This window comes from Coffea arabica, chromosome 2c (assembly GCF_036785885.1).
Source record: "Coffea arabica cultivar ET-39 chromosome 2c, Coffea Arabica ET-39 HiFi, whole genome shotgun sequence".
NCBI lineage: Eukaryota > Viridiplantae > Streptophyta > Magnoliopsida > Gentianales > Rubiaceae > Coffea > Coffea arabica.
In genome coordinates this window covers 3,942,170-3,963,377 of record NC_092312.1, presented here as the reverse complement: position 1 = coordinate 3,963,377, position 21,208 = coordinate 3,942,170, and the positions used below count along the sequence as shown (strand labels likewise).

The following is a 21,208-nucleotide window of genomic DNA, read 5'->3' as shown; positions in this document are numbered from 1 at the left end:
CATTTGTCACCCAATGCACATCGGTTTAGGGTTTAGGGATGAAATTAGATCCACTAAAAATATAATATTGGTTGTGAAGAATAGTGAATTTGCACCATATGTGTGTGCGTGTGAGCATTCAGCTTTTCAGTGATGAACTATAATAAGATAGTAGTTATCCGAAAATCCAAGGGTATGTATTGAAGTAAAACATCAAGCGGAATTGGGGAAAGATGAGAGAAACAGAGTCACATGTAACAAGTGAATGAATGTACATCTTGTTATAAATAAGTTACAGGTTATAGCCACCATATTACAATTGGTATGAATCATTGTGCATCTAATAGTTGGTCCATGCTCATTATACAATCTTAGTTTGCCTTTCTCCGGACCATGCAATGTGTATAAAATAGAGGTATAGAGTTGAATGAGGTGAAACAGAGAAAAAAAGGCAAATAGATGTGAATAACAAATGGGTGTACCTAGTGTTGTAAATAAATTACATGATGTAAGAAATATATTACAATGAGTAGAAAATACTTGTTTGGCCCTCAAAATGTAGAAATATTATAAAATGCGAAGTTGGCTTAAACTTATATAATTAACGAATGACATAAGGTTCAGTGAGTTAAGGAACCTAGAATCTAAATATAATCACCAGAGTGGATGTACATACAGTTAAAAAAGACTTACATCGTGTGACCAACATATTACAGTCCGTATAACTTAGTGTACATGGAGTTGTATTTGTACATAAATAATGCCGTTGTCTTAGAGTGAAAGTAAAGTGATGTGAATCATTAATCATATTCATAAGCATAATAATAGGATTTGGTATACGAATAATGTGTGATTTATAACACATTATAAACGGTAATATACATTTATATTGTTGTTTATGTACATACTATTCATGAAGTATTGCAAATTAGGATATTTGATGCATAATTTGTAGGAGCAGAAGTAATGGATTGCAGCAAATTGACAGAAGATAGGACCATTGAGTTAGGAATAGAATTCAACGGTGAAGAGGATGCGTACAAGTTTTATAACAAATATGTCTCTAAAATGGATTTTAGTGTACGCAAAGACTATTTAAATAAAGACAAAGACGGAGTGGCCACATCTAGGAGATATAGTTGCTACAAGAAAAGTGTGAAGCGCAAGTACGAAGGTAATATGATGCCAAAGAGGGCACAAGCGCAAACGAAAACAGGGTATGGAACTAAAATGGTTATCGTATTGTTTAGAGGAATAATGAAGTACCATGTGCATAACCTTGTGTTAGAGCATAACCATGAGTTGCACATTGAAACTGGATCACAACCTTGTGTAGTTGTTTAAACATTTCAATCGAGTGGTTGATGATAAGAGACATAATGAATTCATCGCAGAATATGAAATAAGGCAAAAACTGTCCATGATTGGGTTGAGATAAACACGTATACTTGTACATGCAGTAGAGACGTATTCACTAACAGTATTTGATGCATTCCAAAATGAATACGGCGAGTCAACAACTATGATTATATTAAGACAATAAGATGCAGGAATGTTTGAGGAGTTTGCGGTCATGAGGTATGATGGAGGACCCGAAAGAATAGTGGTATTCAATCAGAATGATCTAAATGTACGCTGTAGTTGCAAAAAATATGAGAATGAAGGAATTTTGTATAGGCACGCGTTGAAGGTATTTGATACTGTGGGCATAAAGACAATTCTTTCTGAATATGTTAAGAGGTGATGACCATGGCTTTAGCTTTTATTTAAATGTTTCTAACGGTATAATTAGTTACATGGATGTTACATTATGTGATAATTTCGTTACGCCTGACATACCTATTTGGTCTTTCTTATACAATGTAGGAGCCATTCAAAACTCGTAAACGCATTCAATGAGCCAATCAGTGAATGATCCTCCAAACGCCGTTGCTCTCGAAATCAAAAAAATGAAATGGTATGCATACATTTAGTTGAAAAAATAAAGATGTTCGTATCGTAAAACTACTTTTCTGATTATTGTAATGGTGGACACCTGAACACTTCAACGCATGTATATTATATAGTTAACGTATACTCGCTTCTATGACATATTATTTTGTATTATCCGAAGGTCCACCGTTTGGTTAATCAGGAGCCTCCTGCGACAGTTCATACAGAATAGATGCACCCAAATTTTCTATTTTTTTCAAACATAACTCCGTCAGAGATATCTTAATGGTTTGATATATAATTTTTTTTTATAATGTTTAGTCTAATTTAGCTTTTGAAGTGAGCAATATAGACGCTAGTAATGATTTAATGACAGTTGAATAGTTATATTATATAATGTAGGAGGAACATGCGACAATTTCAACACGCTATGATATTGATGCATATCATGTATTTTCACCATCACCGCGGGTAACAAACTTTTATCGTTACATCACATATTTATGTAGTATTGTTAATTGGATGTCTTGGATATCGTATATTATTAACCGTATGTTCCATTACGTGTATTTAGTTTCGATTATCCATTCACCAAGTTGACCACATTTATTGATGTAAGTACTTCTCTGTTGAAGATATTGTTCAGTTTCAATCGCTTTTCTATTATCAGTTTCTTTTAATCTACAATGTTGAAATGAATTAGTGCATGTTGACTATAACTGACTAGATTTTTTTTTTATTTTCATACATTAGTTATCTTGAACAAGATTTGCAGTGTTTTTCGAAGAACATTTGTTATTGGACCTCCATGTCGGCCTGATTGAGAATGCTGCATATCTACGTTACAAGCAGTTAATAAGTTATTACAAGTTATTCATGTGCCTGGACAGGCACCTTTAATGTTTCACACTATTCAAATTTAGACAAGTGGGTTACAATTGTAATCATATCCAGTATTAGTAGTCATCAATTGTTCTGTAATGGGTTGTATAAAATTGTTAAGAAATTATAAAGTTGACTGAAAATTAACATTTTTACAATACCATTGAACGTGCTTCTTTATGATTATGGAATTTTTCATAGAATATCACAACAAATGACTATCGTGATATATTCATTCGTGATATATCGTGATATATGTGCTCGTGATATACCACAAAATGGTCCTGCTTGCTTCAACAAAAAAAGGGTATGCGTTCGTAATAAAAGTAATATTTAGAAACAAATATTATGTAAAGAAAGTTGTTGTATTAAAAGAGTAGGTGTCCTAAAATCTAAACTTAAATTTTGGACGGAGTTACCACGTAATTGTAAATATTCACCAAACATTCAACTTAATTGGCTTCAACGTTTAGGGTAATGGTCATGGTAAAAGGTCAATTTAGAAACAAATAACAACTATAATTACTCAGTTTGAATTAAAAAGTAGTCATGGACTTTTTTATAACAAATCATGGCCATTCATTCATGGCCACTCTATTTTCTCGAGTGGTAATATGCGGCGTTAGAAGATGTAAACTAGCAACTAATATTGCCTGTGAAAATGAGTATGTATGAAATCCCAATCGATTTTGTTGTTAAAGATACAGAAATGCCAGCGTAACTAAGGCCGCATATGTTTTGATCTCTACTATGATAATAATGCAAACAAATTTTATAGAGCTATGTTTGTTAGTCGACATGTTCAGATCGATGTTGTATAACAATGCATGTGTACGAACTTTATATGTGCTCTGAGTAACAAATTTTGAATTACGAAAGCTATTCTTGGGTCCAAATGTGACATGTATGGACCCCATACTGGGTCCAAATTTATATGTGGTCTACTTGTGTTTTGTTGTATGGATCACACTGTAACTGCTAAAATAACTATTTTGTAACAATTTTCAAACACACTGTAACAACATACAGACACACTGTAACATACAATCATCAAATATGGAGTTTTGTATTAATTTTCAATCTCTAACTTCCCAATTAAGTATTTTGTAACAGTCTTCTATAACATTCAACTTTTCAAAAACTATTTTGTAACAATTTACAAGCACTTTGTAACTAACAGTTTTCAAATATGGAGTTTTATATTAATTTTCAAACTGTAACATCTCAGATAACTATTTTGTAATAGTTTTCGAACACACTGTATCTTTCTAATAACTATTTTGTAACAACCTACAAATATATTGTCAACAAATAGTCAAATACAGAGTTTTGTATTAATTTTTAATCTGTAACTTCCCAAATAATTTTTTTGGTAACAGTTTTCAAACATACTGTAACTTTTCAATAACTATTTTGTAATAGTTTTTAAACACAATGTAACTAACAATTTTTCAAACACACTGTAACTTTCTAATTGGCTTAACATGACATTAGGCTTATCTGGATGTAACTTGAATAAAGTCACACTTAATTATTATACTCAATTCAGTTTGTCAGATTCGCTTCATATGCAGCTGACATGGTTTATTATGACAGTATGCCTACTAACAACAATGTTATACAACTCATTTAGCTCACCCTGCAGTTACATGATGACATTACCAATCCATAAATGAGCCACATACTCTCCAGAATGGAATATAATACACGCATATACAATAATACATCTAAGTGAAAGTTATAAATTTAACATTTGTACTGTTGGCATAGGTTCTATAACTGTAAGTTCTATGGCAATAAATAAAATGGTCACCGCGAAAACTGAATTTTCATTTATTTATAATATGATTATCCAAAAGATCACTACATTTATGTATTTACATGCGTGTGATTTAATTCAAGATAACTTATTTGTTCAATGTAATATTGGGATTGGTTTCATATATTAACTGTAACTGTATGCAGTTACAAGTTGATAAACCTATCAATGACCCATAATATTGACAATAATATGCAGTAATTACGTCAAACCAAATAATAAATTTCGTTAACCATGGAACAGGCCCATTTACACCGATATCGGCATGCCCGCTATTCATCATCATCCCTACCAAATCAGGGGATAGTTTAGTATGCCACGCACCATATTATTCTCGCCCGGATCATGTCGTCCAACCTTTAACATCAAATTAAACCAACCATTTCAATAGCAAAGCCACGTAATACATACACCAATACTTTTTATATGAAATGAGGTAAACAATAAATAACATGTTACCAACTTTCCTTTTCCATAAGCCCCAAGATTCTTAATCTCTAATGCATCCCTTTCAGAGATCAGAGCATCTGTCCATTTAAACTTTACACAGACAATTGCACTTCAGTTCCATTATGCTTTCCCCATTTATTCTTAATGCATTACAAAGTACTAAGATAAATAATTTATCACTTTCAAATCTTAGTAACAATAGTTATGAAAACTTGTAACTTATTTTTCACACTTTGTTTGTCAAAATTAACAGTATGTTAATTATTTTGTCTCACCAATTCCACTTACAATTTACTCTCACTCATTTATCAACTTTGATGGGATTAACTTCTTCTTCTATTTCTTGTCCTACTGTATAAATATGAGTTAATGTAACAATCAGGAGGTACCAATTTCACAGTTATATTCACGAAATTTTACAAAGCAGTTCTTATATTGTAATTGATAACTCACTGTATGTTACAGTTATTCAACTTCATGTCCACACACACTAGCAAAGTAAAACTTGTAACCTTTTTCCACATTGAGTGTGCCAAGTTAAAAACTATGTTATTCATTTTGCTTACCCTGTTCAGATTGTCGTCTGCTGCCATAACTATCAAGTTTCAAACAATTAACCTTTTCTTCTATTTATCCTGTAATTATGCAAATACGAGTTAACTAACAAATAATAGGTAGCAATTTTACAGTATGCTCACGCAATATTACATATCGGTTCTTCTACTGTAACTGTTGACTAACTGCATGTAACAGTTATTCAACATGGTGTCCAACCCCACTAGCTAAAAAAACTTATAACTTTTTTCTCTGCAATGCATCTACCAATCTGAGTATCATGTTATTTTATTCCACATAATAATTTTACTCCGCGTCATTATTTATTCATGTGAAATGTCTCTTATATAACATGTTGTAAGAGGCATTGTTAAGGAAATTATCTTTGTAATGCTTTTTCTTTCGCTTTGTATGTTGCCATGAATAGTATGTAGAAACCACATAAAGTATAATCTGCACGCAGGCACTACTAATCAACAAAATCTATAAGAAATTCATAAAAACAATCAGTACCCTTGTTATATTATTACCCAAGCAATTTTTCATCTCATTCATATGATTTTACAAACACTTGGCGCACTAAATTTTCCTCACCTATCCTCCCCTATGTTGGCCACCAAAATACCTACGTTCTTCTACTCAAGACTAGTGAACAGTCTGTTCCACCAAAATCATTAAAAATCAATTGACCTATTCATTCACAACATTGTCCAACAATGACAACTACTCACATCGCTCCATGACCTTGTCAAATTTTGAAAGTTATGTGATACCATTATTGTTTTGTTACCTGGATGTTTCCTGCTTTATCTCTTCTTCGGATGCGAAACTCAACTCTTCTGTCGCTACTTCTTCCTTTTTCTTGTTGTAATATACCTTAGTGCAATTGTATTTTCCCTGCTTTCCCTTATACCTAGTCTGTCTTCAACCACTTTCTTATTTTGCCTCCAGCCACTTTCTTGTGTTCTCTGTTTGCTTCCATTTTCTGGTGTTATGGATGAATGAAAAATGGCAATTATTGTGGAGGGAAAGCAAATGAACTTTTTGTTTGATGATTCATTTGAGCGGGATTTTGTGGAACGGAGCTAATGTTTCATGACGAGATCCGTCAGAAGCGTCAAAGTTTTTTTCCATTACTAATTTATGTGATGTCATTTTTTTACCTTCTCAAAACTAATCGACGTGGTTATTTCTAGTCCTCACGATTGTGTTTGTGAGGGGACCGTTCAGGGACGGTCATTCTGTTGACCGTCCCTGCCCCGTATCAGGTCAGTCAAAAGCCGTTCCGCCCTTTCAAGCTATCTTGCCACCGCCATGACTTGCGTCAATACGACGCCGAAGGTTGCCAAAAGTTCGATTGCGTGGTGAATACGACGTCGTCATCATATTTGAAAAAAAGTGAGTCCCGCTCGTTCGCTCTCCTCAGTCTCTCCAACGCACTCTCCCGGGCACAACTGCCGCATTCCCCTGCTTGCTTGCTGTCTCCCACACAATATACGAATGCGCCGCTTTTTTGGTCGGCGTATATCTATCATAATGTGAAAGCCGGATTTCATAGAAGATGACGAGTAACAAGGAGAATCTGGTGGTCGACCGGGGCGAGGGTGGTTTATCGGCGGAACAGCGGTATCGTATTTCTCAAAATTTCAGAGCTGCCAAGGCGCTCCTTGCTCGCAAGCGACCTCGCCAAACCGAACCCGTCAATCTCTCTTCTCCATATCCCCGCAAGTAAGCTCTTCGACTTATGCTTACTCTGATGTTAGGGTTTCTGCTTTACACTTAACGTCGTTAGCACTAGTCGAATGGATTCTGATTTATTTCACATTTATTTTCTTCTTGTGTACATTGGCCCTGGAAATACAACAAGTCAATTATTATCTGCTTGGAAATTAAAGACAAAAGAAATCAATATAAAAAAACGGAGGACGGAACTCTCTTAACAATTTAAGGTTGTCTTCCCCAAACCCCCCCCCCCCCCCCCCCCCCCCAAAAAAAAACAAAAAGTTTACGATTAATTTTGATAACATAGAAAGGAGTTTGAGCGTGGATTCTGATTTTGTGATATCATCTGTCCTAACGTGCTTTCTTCTCATGGTATATCTTTTTCGTAGAGATGGGGTCGGACGGGAAAATGAGTCTCCTGCTCAGTTGGTGGGTATTAAAAGACTTCCCCTTTCTGAGATACCTATGAACGTGCCATCCTCTGAAACTATCAACTTGAGAATCTGCAATGATAGTACTGATTCATGCCCCAGGGTTCCAGCTAAGGTTAATGTTGATATTTGTGCAACTGCGGACACCAAGAATGTAATTAATATAAGTTCGTTAAAAACTCCTATAGAACAATCAGAGTGTTGCGTGAATCTCTCAAGTAGTAATGATGTTGATCTAAATGCAAGGCAAAGAGATGTTTTCCTGAAAGATGGGATTGGGTCGGATTCATTTGTCACTCCTGTGAGGCAAACTAGCTGCTCTAGCTTGAGTGAACCCTTATCTTTCTCTACTGTTTTAGATGATTATTTTGATGAATCCATTCTGGAGGAAATTGACGCTTTATGTAACAAGTCAGCAGCAAAATCTGAAATAGAGGTGTCAAACAGTATTCCGTTGGAGATTCAGCATGTTAGCAACAGCAGTGGGAAGGAGAACACTTGCATTAATCTTGTCCTTTCAGATAAGAACTTCAATACTGAAAGTGCATTGAACTCCAGTAGCAGCCAGGAATGTGTATTGGAAGTATTAAGAAATTCTGACACACAGGTACAGAGCATGCCTGAAGAGTATGCTAAATATATCATGTCTCTAAATGAGAGGCAGCAGGAAGCAGCTTGTAGTGACATTTCAATTCCTTTGGTGATTGTTGCCGGACCAGGAAGTGGAAAGGTTAGTAGCATCCGCTAGTTCTGAATTTGAAAATTATTTTCTTCTCTGGTCATAGCTTACTTTTGCTGTAAATGACAGACTTCTACAATGGTTGGGCGCGTTATCATACTGCTGAACCAGGTTTTTTTCAGTACTATGATTGGTTGTTGTCCTTCGCTTTTAGCAGAGTTCTGTAGAATTCTACACTTGGCGTCAATTCTTTGGGGCTTTTAGATTCATTGATCAGTTAATTCCAACACTTAATCACATATAGGGAATTTGTCCGTCCCACATTTTGGCAATGACATTTACTACAGCAGCTGCATCCGAAATGAGAGAGCGTATTGGAGCCGTGGCAGGGAAAGCAACAGCCAAAGAGCTCACAATCAGCACATTTCACTCATTTTCGTTACAACTTTGTCGTTTGCATGCTGAGAAGTATGATACTTTTACTTTGTTCTTTGTCCTCGAAGTTTAGACCATGGTGTCTTTTGTTCTTACTTTTATTGTTCTTAAAAAACGTGATAGGCATCTTCCTAAATGAGTCATTGGTAAGTGTAATGGTCCTGCTGAAGTTGATTTGCTGCTTGCAATCTAATTCAGGAACTCACCTGATAAAAATTATTCATGACTGTAACTTGTAAGACATAAAGCTGCAAGAATAGTAGGAAGATTTTTTGTTAACATCTCAATGTATTGTTTGCCCCAGGGTTTGATTTGAGGGTGTAATATCATTGACTATTCTATTTGCAATTTTCGTATTTTGAGTAGAACTGCAAACCAACTATATGCTACCTAATAGATTGTTAGTGCGTCCCTTTCAGTTGAAGTTGACTTTTAATACAATTTGTGGATTGTATTTGTTGCTGCTCTCATTTGATTCCCTACTATTGACGATTTCTGAGTACATAAGTGCTTTCTATCTGGTATTCTCTGACTATATGGTACTTTTTGAATACACAATCTTATCTACCCTATGTGATATTTTCCAAACAAAGTCTAATTGCTGTGTAAAACTGAAACTGAAATCCCAAGAGCATGTTCTAGTCAAATTTGACATCATTTTGACTATGTGACTGTTTACCTGTCCTGGTGTTGGTGTCACGTGGGCTGTTTTTTCTTTGTCCCTATTATATCTAAAGCATGCTGGTTCATTTAGATAATTTGCTCTTCCTAAAATGAGTCAAACTGCTTCCTTTTATTTGTGTTGGAGTATCTACAAAATTTTTAATTTTCAGAATTGAAAGTATCAAATATAACATGCTTGACTCAATTCTGAAGATTTTTCTGAAGCAACAATTTGTGTACTTATAAAGTTTAATTTCATTCTAATATTTAGCTGTAGCATTCAACTTTTATTACATTGCTAATTTATTAGCTTGTGAAATAGGTTAGGTCGAACACCTGAGTTTTTGGTATATGGACATGGACAACAGAGAAGAGCTGTCATCGAGGCTATCCGCTTATCGGAGAATGGGAAGAAAAAGTCAAATTATAAACTTCAACAGGCAGACGAAGTGTCTGGTGTGAGTTCCCCACAGTATTTCAAAGATGAATCAAAGAAGTGGCTTAAATACATAACCAAGGTAAGTGGTCAATTTAGTTATTTGACTTTCAGTTACGTGCATTCTATAGGGACTGAATGCATAGCTTCTAAGTTGCTTTTTTCCTCCCCAAGTGTACGAGTTGGTGAATAATAGGAGCTGGCAGTATGTGCCTTGAGAAAGGACACTTGCCCTCATTGCCTGCTATGGGGTGGTATAAATTCTTGGCTTGTTTAAGAGAACTAGCAGATTGAATCAGAAACAGATGGTGTGATGGGCATATTTCTTTGTTCAATCTTTAGCATGGTCAGAATTGGTTATTTTGAAGGAATTGTATAGTTGGACTCGACCTAAAAATGAGATGCCTAGAGTACTGTGGGCTAAGAAATACTGTAGGGTTTGTTTGGATAGGAGTTTATTTGGATGATTTATTTGAGATAATTACTGTAGCAATTTTTGTGATGTGATGTGTGTGAGATGCAAAGGTGATTGGAATTTATGAAGTAAATTATTTTATTTGAAATCATCTCAATCCAAACAAACCTCTGACACTTCACTTCCACTATGCTAATTTTATCTGGCAACGTAGTTTTCAGGAGTGAATGATTTGTAGTTGGTTCATCCAGTCTAGAAGTAATAACATCCAAGAGTAATATGTTTCAGGCAAAAGCAGCAGGCAGGACTCCTGAAGATTGCTGCAGAATAGGTGATGAGAGAGGAGTAAGCTTAAATCTCTTTCCATTAAGTTGGTGTGCGCCACAGCAAAGTCATTTATGGTCCTACTTATTTGTGCTTGACTGTTCTATTGGAATCTCTAATAGGCTGATATTCTACGGAACTACGAAGAAATACTGAAATCTTGTAATGCTTTGGATTACCATGACCTAATCAGCTGTTCTGTGAAGTTGCTGAATGAGTTTCCTGCAGGTTTGCTTCATATAAACATAATAAGTAGCATAATACAGCTAACAAAAATTCTTATTTTGTGACATTATTTTGCCTGAAGTATTCAAGGAGTGCCAGGAGTCATGGAAAGCAATTGTTATTGATGAGTTTCAAGACACAAGTTCCATGCAGTACAGTCTGTTGTGCATTCTTGCATCCCATAAACGCATAACTATTGTTGGTGATGAGGATCAGGTTCATTTCATCTTTTAAAACACTATTTCATTTTTTTTCTTTTAATTTGTTTGTCACTTTCTTAGAGATGGTTTTTTGGTGCCTTTTCTGAATTTTTTGGTTAAATGGATGTCATTTGTCATGCAGTCTATCTTTGGTTTTAATGGTGCTGATGTTTCTGGATTCCATTCGTTTCGAAAAGATTTTCCTATGCACAAAGAGGTCTGCCTAATCTGCTTTTCTTACTGTGCTATTAGTGCTTCTTTGTCTTGGTTCCATATTTTATTCTCAATTGCTTCAGCTTTTTGAATTTCGTGGTGTTTCCAAACAGCAAGTTTTCTCAATTTGTATGCATCCGTCCTCCCATCCAGGTTAGACTGAACAAAAACTACAGATCCACTCGTTGTATTGTTGAAGCTGCATCATCTCTTATTCGAAATAATTTGGAACGATGCGAATCAAAAGATGTTCTCACAGATAATTCCTCTGGTTCTAAGGTAACAATTGTCAAACAAGAATTTTGGTTTTAGCTTGCTTCTAGTTACCAATTTGTGTTTTTGAACTAAATTTTCCAGATAACAGTAAAAGAATGTAGCAATGAAAATTCACAGTGCGCATTTGTGGTTGATAAAATCTTAGAAATTACTTCTGATGGTTCAGCTGCAAAGTGCAACTTTGGCAACATTGCTGTGCTTTACCGGAGACAGGTGAATTTTGTTGTGTCCGTAATTTAGTTAGATTACAAGTGTAGCTGCACTTCCTGAACTTCTATGGAGTGTTGACAGGTGTCAGGGAAGATTTTCCAAACAACCTTCCGCAATCGAAGTATTCCATTCAACATTCATGGGGTAGCTTTCTACAGGAAAAAGGTTTTAGTATGCATGTTTTGTTATCTGGATTGTCTCTTGTGTCAGTTTCTCTTGACCGCATTCAACATCACTCTCAGTACCACAAATTCAGGAACAGGACTTTATATTGCAATTCAATTGATTTGCATTGCATTTTCAGTCAACATTTTATACAATCGTTAAGATCCCCTTAATGTGGTCAAACTTGTTATATCTTACCTTTTTCTTTCCTCCCAGTAACCTGATATATTCAGAGTAGAGGATAGGAACATGAATGTCTTACTGGTTTTAGGGGGCATTCCTAAACGATAAATGGTTTATAAAGAAAATGTAATATGGGGTGAAGTTCTGCTATCTTTTGAAGACACTGCACTTAGTTATTGACCATATTTAAATCCTTTACTTAGGTAGTGAGAGCTATTATTGCTATGCTTAGAACAGCATTGCCTGCTTGTGATGATGCACCATATCGCAAAGTATTCAAAGCTTTGCTACCATTTGAGAAAGAGGAAAAGAAAAAGGTATATTCATAGTTGGTTTTTTTTCATCATGATCACTTACATTAGTCTGTTTCATGTTGATTTCATTTTCTCTGGCCATTGTCCTCTTGCTTTCTTCTTTTTCAGGTAATTGAACATATAGATAAAGTGTCAACCGTAAGGGAATGTAGCTTTATATCTGCAGCTACCGACATATTTAGTGCAAAGATATCTGGCACCTTCAAGAGGTATGTTGTCCTTTTTCCTGCTGGGAAAAAGTATGAGTATCTAGTTGTAGGAAAGGAAATGTTTCAATATTTTTATTCTGATATTCTGTAGCACATCTAGTTGTAGGGAAGAAAAAGTTTCAATAGTTTTTATTCTGATATTTTGCAGCAGGTCAATGTTACTTATTTTATCAAGCTTTTAGCTATCACTAGTGGGATATTTTAGAGGTCGAAAGTTTATAATGGATTGCAATTGTCTTGTGGTCTATTTTGGTCATTCAAACTAAGCTCATGTAAGTGTCATAAGGTGCTCTATGTACCATTGATTTTAATCTCTTTGATGCTTATCTCATACCAATCTTGCAACATTTTCCTTTTCAAATCATTATTCCTTCTAGTTTTGTTCCTATTCCTCTTTTATGTTCTGGTGCATAAATAATTCTTCTAGTGCCTTCTGTGATATTAGAGAGTTTAGGAGGACATGGATTTTCCAAATAAGAAGAAAATTTACTGTAGTATATTTTGTTCACAGAGTACTATTGTGTGTGCAGTTTAAAGGGTTTTGCAGTTGTATTTGAACAAGTGGAAAATTGTGCTGATGCGCAATATACTTACACTTTATGTTGACTATAGGACTCAACTTACTCAGGGACGAAAGGTGTTGCTCACTCTAGACATGATATCAAAACTTATTCATACGGTAAGTGCACTTGTTCAATTGTGGCATATGAGAGTATCAGCTTTGTGTTAATCATTTAATGCAAATATTGGTACACTTGTGGAAAAAAGACATAAACTGCTAACTCATAGGGAGTATCAGCTTTGTGTTAATCATTTAATGCAAATATTGGTACACTTGTGGAAAAAAGACATAAACTGCTAACTCGTAGGGTCAGGATAGGGTTTGTTGGATGTTGGAGCCATTTTTTAAGGCTAATTCTGTTATATGGAAAGTGGAAAAATCTCCATTGGAGCCATTTTGGTGTTAGATCTTTTCTGATCAAGGCTTGTAGAATTGTTTTTATTTTTGGTTCTGGAATCCGTTACCTAAATGATACCTTAAATTCGACAATTTGAATTTTTCTGATGCTGACAGGAACAGTCAATTTCAGCTGTTATAACATCTGTGTCAAACATGATACCTCAGGTTTGTCTCATTTTAACCTTGTTTATTTTCTTATTCTACACTAAATGAGGTCAAACAATGCACAGACACAAAGTAGATTTTGTTTGGCAGTAGTAGGACCCCTTATAAATTGCCTATCATTGGCGCATTTTTTTTAATTTATTCCCAAGTGGCTCTGACACTTTTGAGGACTCATGTTACTTTCTTTGTTGAAGATCAAGAAAGAACTCTTAAGGTTTTCCTTAGGTACTCTTGCACTTCTCTATCGGCTTTATATATTAAGAGGTTCAAGGTGCCATTCTTTTGTAGTATGCCATATTCGAATTATTTTCTTTGAACTGGACTAGTAGGCATATTCCTGAATTTGGAGCCAACAATGACAAATGGTGTCCCAACTACAACTTCAGCATCTAATCCAACAACCTCAGGCATCCTTTTGCTAGTGGCGTTTGATGTGCTCAGAATAAAGGGTTTGTGGACATGCAAAGTGACAGAGGGAGAATTGCAAGTAACCTCCTTGGGAACAAAATGCTCCCTCTCTTGATGTGTTCTCTTCTTCTTTAGGAGAACACAGTGAAAATCAAGTTATAGTTGGCCAATCCTGTATATTATCTGGAACTATTTTTAGGTAAAAAATTGACCATGATGTCTTGAAATGCTGCAACTTATTAAGAAAGAACATGCTTCCGAGGAATTTGCGTCCAAGCATATTTTATTGTTCCATATATATATATATATCTACCCATTTATGCACTATACAAATTGAAACTATTGATGAAGATGTTTTCAAATCCACATGTAGACAGTGACTCGGTTAACAATCAAATAGTGGGACATTGTGCTGCTGTTCATATGGGCACCATGCATGTCCTTGCCTTTGATATCTCATGTATAGAACCCGTGATTATGACATTCTTTTGCCAGGCAAGAGGCATGATCTTGGACTATAATTCATTTAGTTCCAACATCTGATATCTAACTTGATGCTTATTCCAGAGGCTTCTGTTGCTAACATAAGTTGAGATGATGGTCCTGTCAGATAGGCTAAAGTTATGAGGAGAAGTGTTAAGCTGACATAGTGTTTCTTTAACATGTTCTAATTAGATTGTGAACTTAGATCTCCTCTCTCTAAAAAAAACTTTTTCTGTATGTCTAGCTATCATCTTGCTTGGCATACTTTAATATGAATAGCGACTCATCAACTCATGATCATCTTATTTAGAGTTACTTTGCCTTCAAGTGCTCTCTTTATATGTTTAAAAGCACTGTCCTACTGAAATTATTCTTGAGACTTCTTGGCTTTTTGTTTGGTAAAGGTTTTGCAAATTGCTTTTTGACAGAATTGGATGCGTTCTCTATGAAGTGTATCATTCATGCATTCAGATAGCCTTGCCAAATCTAAATTTGGTTAAGGTATTAGTGCTATTACATGCAAAGTTATTACCTATTAAAAACACCACATCATTCTTTTGTTCTTCAGAGATACCTTCTCGAACAACGGGCAGTTGTTGATGTAGATGGAGGAAAATTGCTAAATGAAGACAATGACCTTAGATCTGTAAGAATGGATGTTTTTCCTTAGCCATATTATGTCATATCTTTTCAGGTGAAAAGTTCTAGGCACTTTGAATGCTGGACTATCTACAGTTTTGCATATTGTGGCATACTGCAGTTGATGCTTGAACAAGTTTAGAACTTAAGTCAGTTCATATATGCAGGTGCTCCAATATTTGTTGGATGATGTCTCGGATTTTTTGACGATGCAAGGTGCTACAGTCGAAGTGAAGACTGATGATGGTGCAGAAGGGAAAGGTTGTCCGGCACTGCTCAAAGCTTTTATTGACTATGTATCTGAACGGGAGAGAGAAAACTTCCGTTCTAGAAGACAGGATAACAAAGACTCTGTTACCCTTACTACCATTCACCAGGTTTTCTCACCCACTAAATGTTAGAGTTTCTTCTCTTTGTTAAGGTTCAGTGTTACATGTTGTTTGATTTTAGGATATTCCTGATGTCTTATTTGGCTTTCCTTCATGTTAATGTCTCCTTGTGCAGTCGAAAGGCTTGGAATGGGATGTTGTTTTCATTATAAAGGTAGCATATGAAACTGCAACTTGCAATTAAAGTCCATTTTATACATGGAAGGACAATAGATTTTTTAATTGCATCCCTGATATCTTGTGGGCGAACTTCAGATGATGTCCGCTCCATATCTGGGAATGCTGGCCTACTTGACCCCAACTTTGAAGATTAATGATACCAAATCATTTTTCAGAGTGAATTGCAGTCCATACTTCAGTAAAAAAGGAAACTCATTTGCTTTAAAGAAATTGGGGAGGGTTGGGAAGAGGAAAGAAAGGGAGATTATTTAACTGCATGATTCATTTCTTTTTTCTGGGGATAGCTCTATCTTAAAGTTGCATTGATTTGGCTAAATATCCTTGGCATTCTATGCTTGAACAATACTTCCATCAAATAGAATCATACGATGTTTTTGCTGCACTGCCAGCATAGATGATAATGTAAATAAATTCCAGCTGTAATCAACTTGATGGCCATTTTATTGCAGTTCTTAGTTTTGATGTTAAACCATCTGACCAGTGGCATCAACATTTGTATAAGATGATTGAATGCTTCGACATTTAGCCATTCAAGACAAAGACAGGGGAACGCATGCTTTTTCTTTGCTTATGTTGGGAACACTCTTATTCAAATTTATTGAGTTCAACCTGTTGCATGGATCAATCACCCAGGTTAATGAGACTGAGATTCCCCTGCTGCATGAATCGAATGGTGTGACAAATGAGAAGGGTTCCTCAGTTGAGGTTAGTGTATCCATGGATAGAAATTTTGTGCTTGCTGGTAGAGCTTCTTTATTTTTCAGAAGTTACAGATTCTTATTTTAAAATTTTAGGAGGAAAGACGCTTGTTGTATGTTGCGATGACAAGAGCTCGGAAAAAACTTTTCATCCTATATCTGATTATGGATTCAAATTGGCAGGTTGTGTCCATCTAGAATTTCTTGGTCATCCATTGGTCATTTCACATTCTTATTTGTATTTTAATGCAACTTTCCAGATTCTTCAACCTTCTCGATTTTTTAGAGAAATTCCACGTCATCTTCAAGAGGTCCAAGTAAGCTTCCGTTGGAATTTAAGTCTTATGTTTTTTAAATGTGGGTTATTCCTTATATTGCTGTCACTAATCTTGACCTCTGTTTTCTGGATATGAATGCTCTGATTCTAGCTTTGATAAATCTTTGTTAGGCAGTAGAAATTGTCTAAAACTATTGAGTATAACGATTATTTTTTTAAGTCTATTACATTGTGAGCTTGGTAGACTAAAATGACAAACTCAACGCCTCTAATGTGCTTGTGTTTAACAGTCTCAAAGGGAAAGATACTTGCATGTGCAGGAAACATTTAGTATGTACATCTGACATGTTGAAAAATCAAGGCATACCAAAAGGAAGTAGTGCAATAGAAATTCATATCAGCTTTCTTTAATTCTTTTTTGTTCATAAAAGTTTGCGGTCTATGTGCTGGCATTAAATGGCAGATTCAGTCTTTGTAAGAAGCTGAACTTTATCATCGACGTATATTTTGAAGTGAATGTTTTAAGCATAATTCATAGACTGTATGATTGGAGTTTATGGTGGTCATCGTTCTTTGGTCCATCTGCCATGAAGCAGCAATGCAACATAAGCAAGAAACATTGGGTTTTGATTTGATGGTGGCACAAATGAGGATATTTTAAGAGGGGTCAAGTTTGGCTATTTGTTAAGGATCTTATAAACAATACATCCAGCAACTAATTACCGAGAGGAAAGATTTTTGTAGTAGCTAAAATGCGACCACATTGTCTGTTGGTTTTAGAAGTTCAATAATTTTGTTTTCACCTTTTTCACTGATTTGTTGTATCAATTATTTTGCTGTTAAAATGGCGTCAGTAATCTGTTTTGGTACAAAATTTCTTTCTAATTATTTCTGGTTTTTCTTCATATATAATTGGTCTTCCTTATTTTTTTTATTATTTTCTTTTTTCAATTTCTTGCCTGCAGGATGAGCCGAGTGTACAAAGTTTGCAGGAAAATAACGGGCAACTTTCTCGACAAACTCTAGAAATTGCTACTAGTGTACAAACCAAAACAGAATTAGTTGAAGTCAATAGTAAACCAAGTGGCTCTATCTGTGAAGCCTGTGATGAAGTGTCCAATGAATCAAATGAATTTTTAGAGCGCTGTAATGCTAATAGTTTTTTGCGAAGGTTCTCTTTTGAAATTGTTCCTTGAGTGGATTTTAAGAGTAAAATGGGATACTGTTATTCTATAAATCACTCAAGTTTTTAACTTAATCTTTTTGTAGATTCCATGTGGATGATCGAGGTGCTGTTTCCCAGCTATTCCATCAATGGGCTAAAAAGCCCGCATTTCATGACCCAAAGAGGTTACTCAACAAGGTTACTCTTTTCAAACCTCCTTCCTGTTTCTTTCTTGTAGTTATAGTGATATTTAAGCTTCAGCCCTGGTTGTTAATTAATTGAAGGCAAGTTCAAGGACTTCTTTTTTTGTGCACCTGTGAAATTGTCTTTGTCATGTTCCGCTCCTTTGATACAGAAAATGACCACAATAATAAACAGAAGGAGAAGTGTCCTGGTTCTTAGCTCTTGTTTCTTCCTTCCTTTTTGTCCACTTTTTGGATCTACCATCTGGCACAATAGTGGAATTAAAATATAGACCCTAGAAGTGTCTTGTTAGAGATTAAAGGAGTAATTTGCATGGTGAGTATCTCTCATAAATCTTCATTGTTATCCACATGAAAGAAATCTTGACTTCTATGAGTGTCCAAGTTACGTGCAAGAGAAGCTTTCATGCCTATCTTTTTTTTTATCAAGTAACCTAATGTTGGACTTAAGACTTAATTGTTCATGTTGACTTATAAGTTTCTTGATTTATGGTGGATTCAAATGGTGAACTAATTGAAAGAAACGGACTTGATTATGATCAGCTTCTTGGCCTGTTTTTCAGTAGTTTTCCATGGTAAATATCTTTGGTACTTAAACTGGACATGTCCTCCCCATCTGAGAAGACAATGTTCTCTCTAAAAGTTTTAGATCTTAAATCTTGCTGGCTGAGTTCTTTTTAGTTATGATGTTAAATCAAAGTGCACAAGTGTAAAACCGTTCCTGTTGCCTCTTAACGGCTTTCTAGTTTGCATCAGGGATAGAATATGAATATATTGTATGTTGATTATCTAATTTCTGTGCTCTCTCTCTCTCTCTCTCTATATATATATATATATATATATATATATGTATTCAATGTCCACAACTAACCACTATGAGATTTGCTGGCAAGTTTCTGATACTGCTGGTTCTTATTTGATTTTGTTAAAACCCATTTTGTTTAAAATGTGTTACATGAATTCATTGCATGGCAGGTTGGCTTCGTCATCGATGAACGTCTTAGAGCTAAGAAGAGCAACCGCAAGGTTGTTAAAGCTTTTTTAAGTTGTTTCTTATTATCGGGTTGCATGTCAGCTTCTCTCTTTCTATGTTGTGCCAGCTTTGTTGTTGCAGACTGATTGTCATTCAGCTTCTTTATGTGGAAAATCAAAAGTATTATTGTTGTCCCAAAATTTTTAAAACGACCAGTTACATTCTGTTTAGGTGGTGCATTTGACCCTTGTAATTTTAATTTTTGTCGTTAAATGCGGTGCATTAGTCATGCTAGTTCTATTCTTGATTTGACCGATATCTACTTTCTCACCATACAGAAAATTGATTCTTCAGATCATGCTTTAGAAAATTAAAAATTAAACACAATTTATAGGGGAAAAACATCTTATCATCTCAAGCACATGGATTGCAGATATATCTAGGCAAATGCATTTCCATCCAGACTTTTCTTTCCAGAGGATATTTAACACAAATGTCTTACTTCTCGCTGAAGTGTGTTTCGATACCCACATATTTGGAATATTGACTTTTGATTAACTCCTAGGATGTCTTGCGCACATTGAAGTCTTGCTTACATTCTGATGAAGCTTTTCATTTCGCAATATCTGTAAGTCGTTATGCTATGGATTGGAATTACTTTGAGTCTTTGATACTAAAAAATGTGACAAGAAAACAATTGTCGTATGAATGTAAAGATCTCTTTGTAATTAGGTTCTGAAATGGGAGCAAATTCCTGCTGACAAGCGAGCTCAGTTAATGAGAGAGAAGCAGGTATTGCTTTTATTGACTTTTAGTTTCTTTAGTACTTGGCTTCTGCATGCAGCTGTTTAGTCCAATTGGATAGTGAAAGTATCTTTTTTGACAGAAGAATGTTACTAACATAAACAAATTCATCTACTTTTTATCTGTATTTGATTCTGCAAGGCCATATCTGCTCTTTACTTCATAGTAATAACTAACTAGACCTCTCTTCTGCATGGTACACTAGTTTTCACTCTGGGTCTTGCACATTTAGGCATGGACTTATGTTAATTCGGCTTGGTCATGTTTTGGCTTTTAGTATCCTCTCTAAAAGCTTATGGTCAAATTTCTTTTTCCATCTCCCCCCAAAAATTGTCCTCAGTTGTACTCCATGATTTATCTGCACATGCCTCCATCGTGGTGCAATCTCTAAGTCCCTAAATAGGGAGTTAATCCATTAGTTGTTAGGCACCGAAGATACTTGTGCATACCTGCCTCAAACAGTGTAATTTTTGGTTTCAGCGTAAAATTCCTCGCTTTGGCACTATATTTTATGTAATCCAACTTAATCTTTTTCCCTATCATGTTTTACTTTTTCTCGTCCAGGAACATTTTCAAAAACAACGAATTGAGAGTGCAATGAATTCATCAAAAGCCACTTCTAAGCAGGTGAGTGATAGTTTCTTGTGGTGAGTGACTTTTTCATTCTTTTTATTTCAACACGAATATATCATGTTTTCCTTGATTGCAGATTGCGTATCTGCAGAATTTAGGATGCACTGTGGCCCCTACGTCCCGTCTTCATGCTTCTCGTTTGATAGAGCAATACAAATCTTTATAGGATACATGGAGTTGTACCTTTCTTTTCGTATCCCTTATACCAGTCACATCTTCTGATTCCAGAAATCACATGGAACTTCTTGTGAGATAAACTAATTAATTTTTGCAACGGATATGCACATGTACAATGATTGCAACGCACTATTTATAGGTTGGTGGAATTTGGAAGTGTTGTGTGAAAAACCAAAGCTGAGGTGCATATCATGTACTAACAGGACTTTGTTATTGGCTTGGTTGGACAACATTTGTATTTAGATTTTGTGTATTGCATATCATGTACTAACAGGACTTTGTTATTGGCTTTGTTATTGAGAATGCTTTTAGTGCATGCATTTTCCAGAATGTGGA

At 35.3% G+C, this 21,208-nt stretch overlaps 1 protein-coding gene across 8 annotated transcripts; it reads left to right on the top strand.

Moving 5' to 3' along the window:
• The first annotated feature begins 6,662 nt into the window (after nt 1–6,662).
• On the top strand, nt 6,663–21,156 carry LOC113725221 (ATP-dependent DNA helicase SRS2-like protein At4g25120). Of its 8 annotated transcripts, none has more exons than XM_072073689.1 (31): nt 6,663–7,345; nt 7,729–8,500; nt 8,579–8,620; nt 8,754–8,917; nt 9,870–10,065; nt 10,687–10,743; nt 10,845–10,950; nt 11,030–11,163; nt 11,290–11,364; nt 11,514–11,639; nt 11,718–11,849; nt 11,928–12,011; nt 12,398–12,511; nt 12,617–12,717; nt 13,330–13,396; nt 13,799–13,843; nt 14,038–14,068; nt 14,170–14,330; nt 15,303–15,380; nt 15,541–15,750; nt 15,878–15,916; nt 16,576–16,647; nt 16,737–16,823; nt 16,901–16,957; nt 17,883–18,088; nt 18,187–18,280; nt 19,261–19,311; nt 19,824–19,886; nt 19,991–20,050; nt 20,627–20,689; nt 20,772–21,156. In XM_072073689.1, exons 1-31 carry the CDS (start codon nt 7,179–7,181, stop codon nt 20,859–20,861), a joined length of 3,744 nt encoding a protein of 1,247 aa, XP_071929790.1. In that variant the 5' UTR covers nt 6,663–7,178; the 3' UTR covers nt 20,862–21,156. The 8 variants fall into 8 exon arrangements, with proteins under 8 accessions (XP_071929790.1, XP_071929789.1, XP_071929791.1 ...); XM_072073688.1 differs by having other exon boundaries at nt 13,793–13,843; XM_072073690.1 differs by lacking the exon at nt 15,878–15,916 and having other exon boundaries at nt 13,793–13,843.
• Nucleotides 21,157–21,208: the final 52 nt, after the last annotated feature.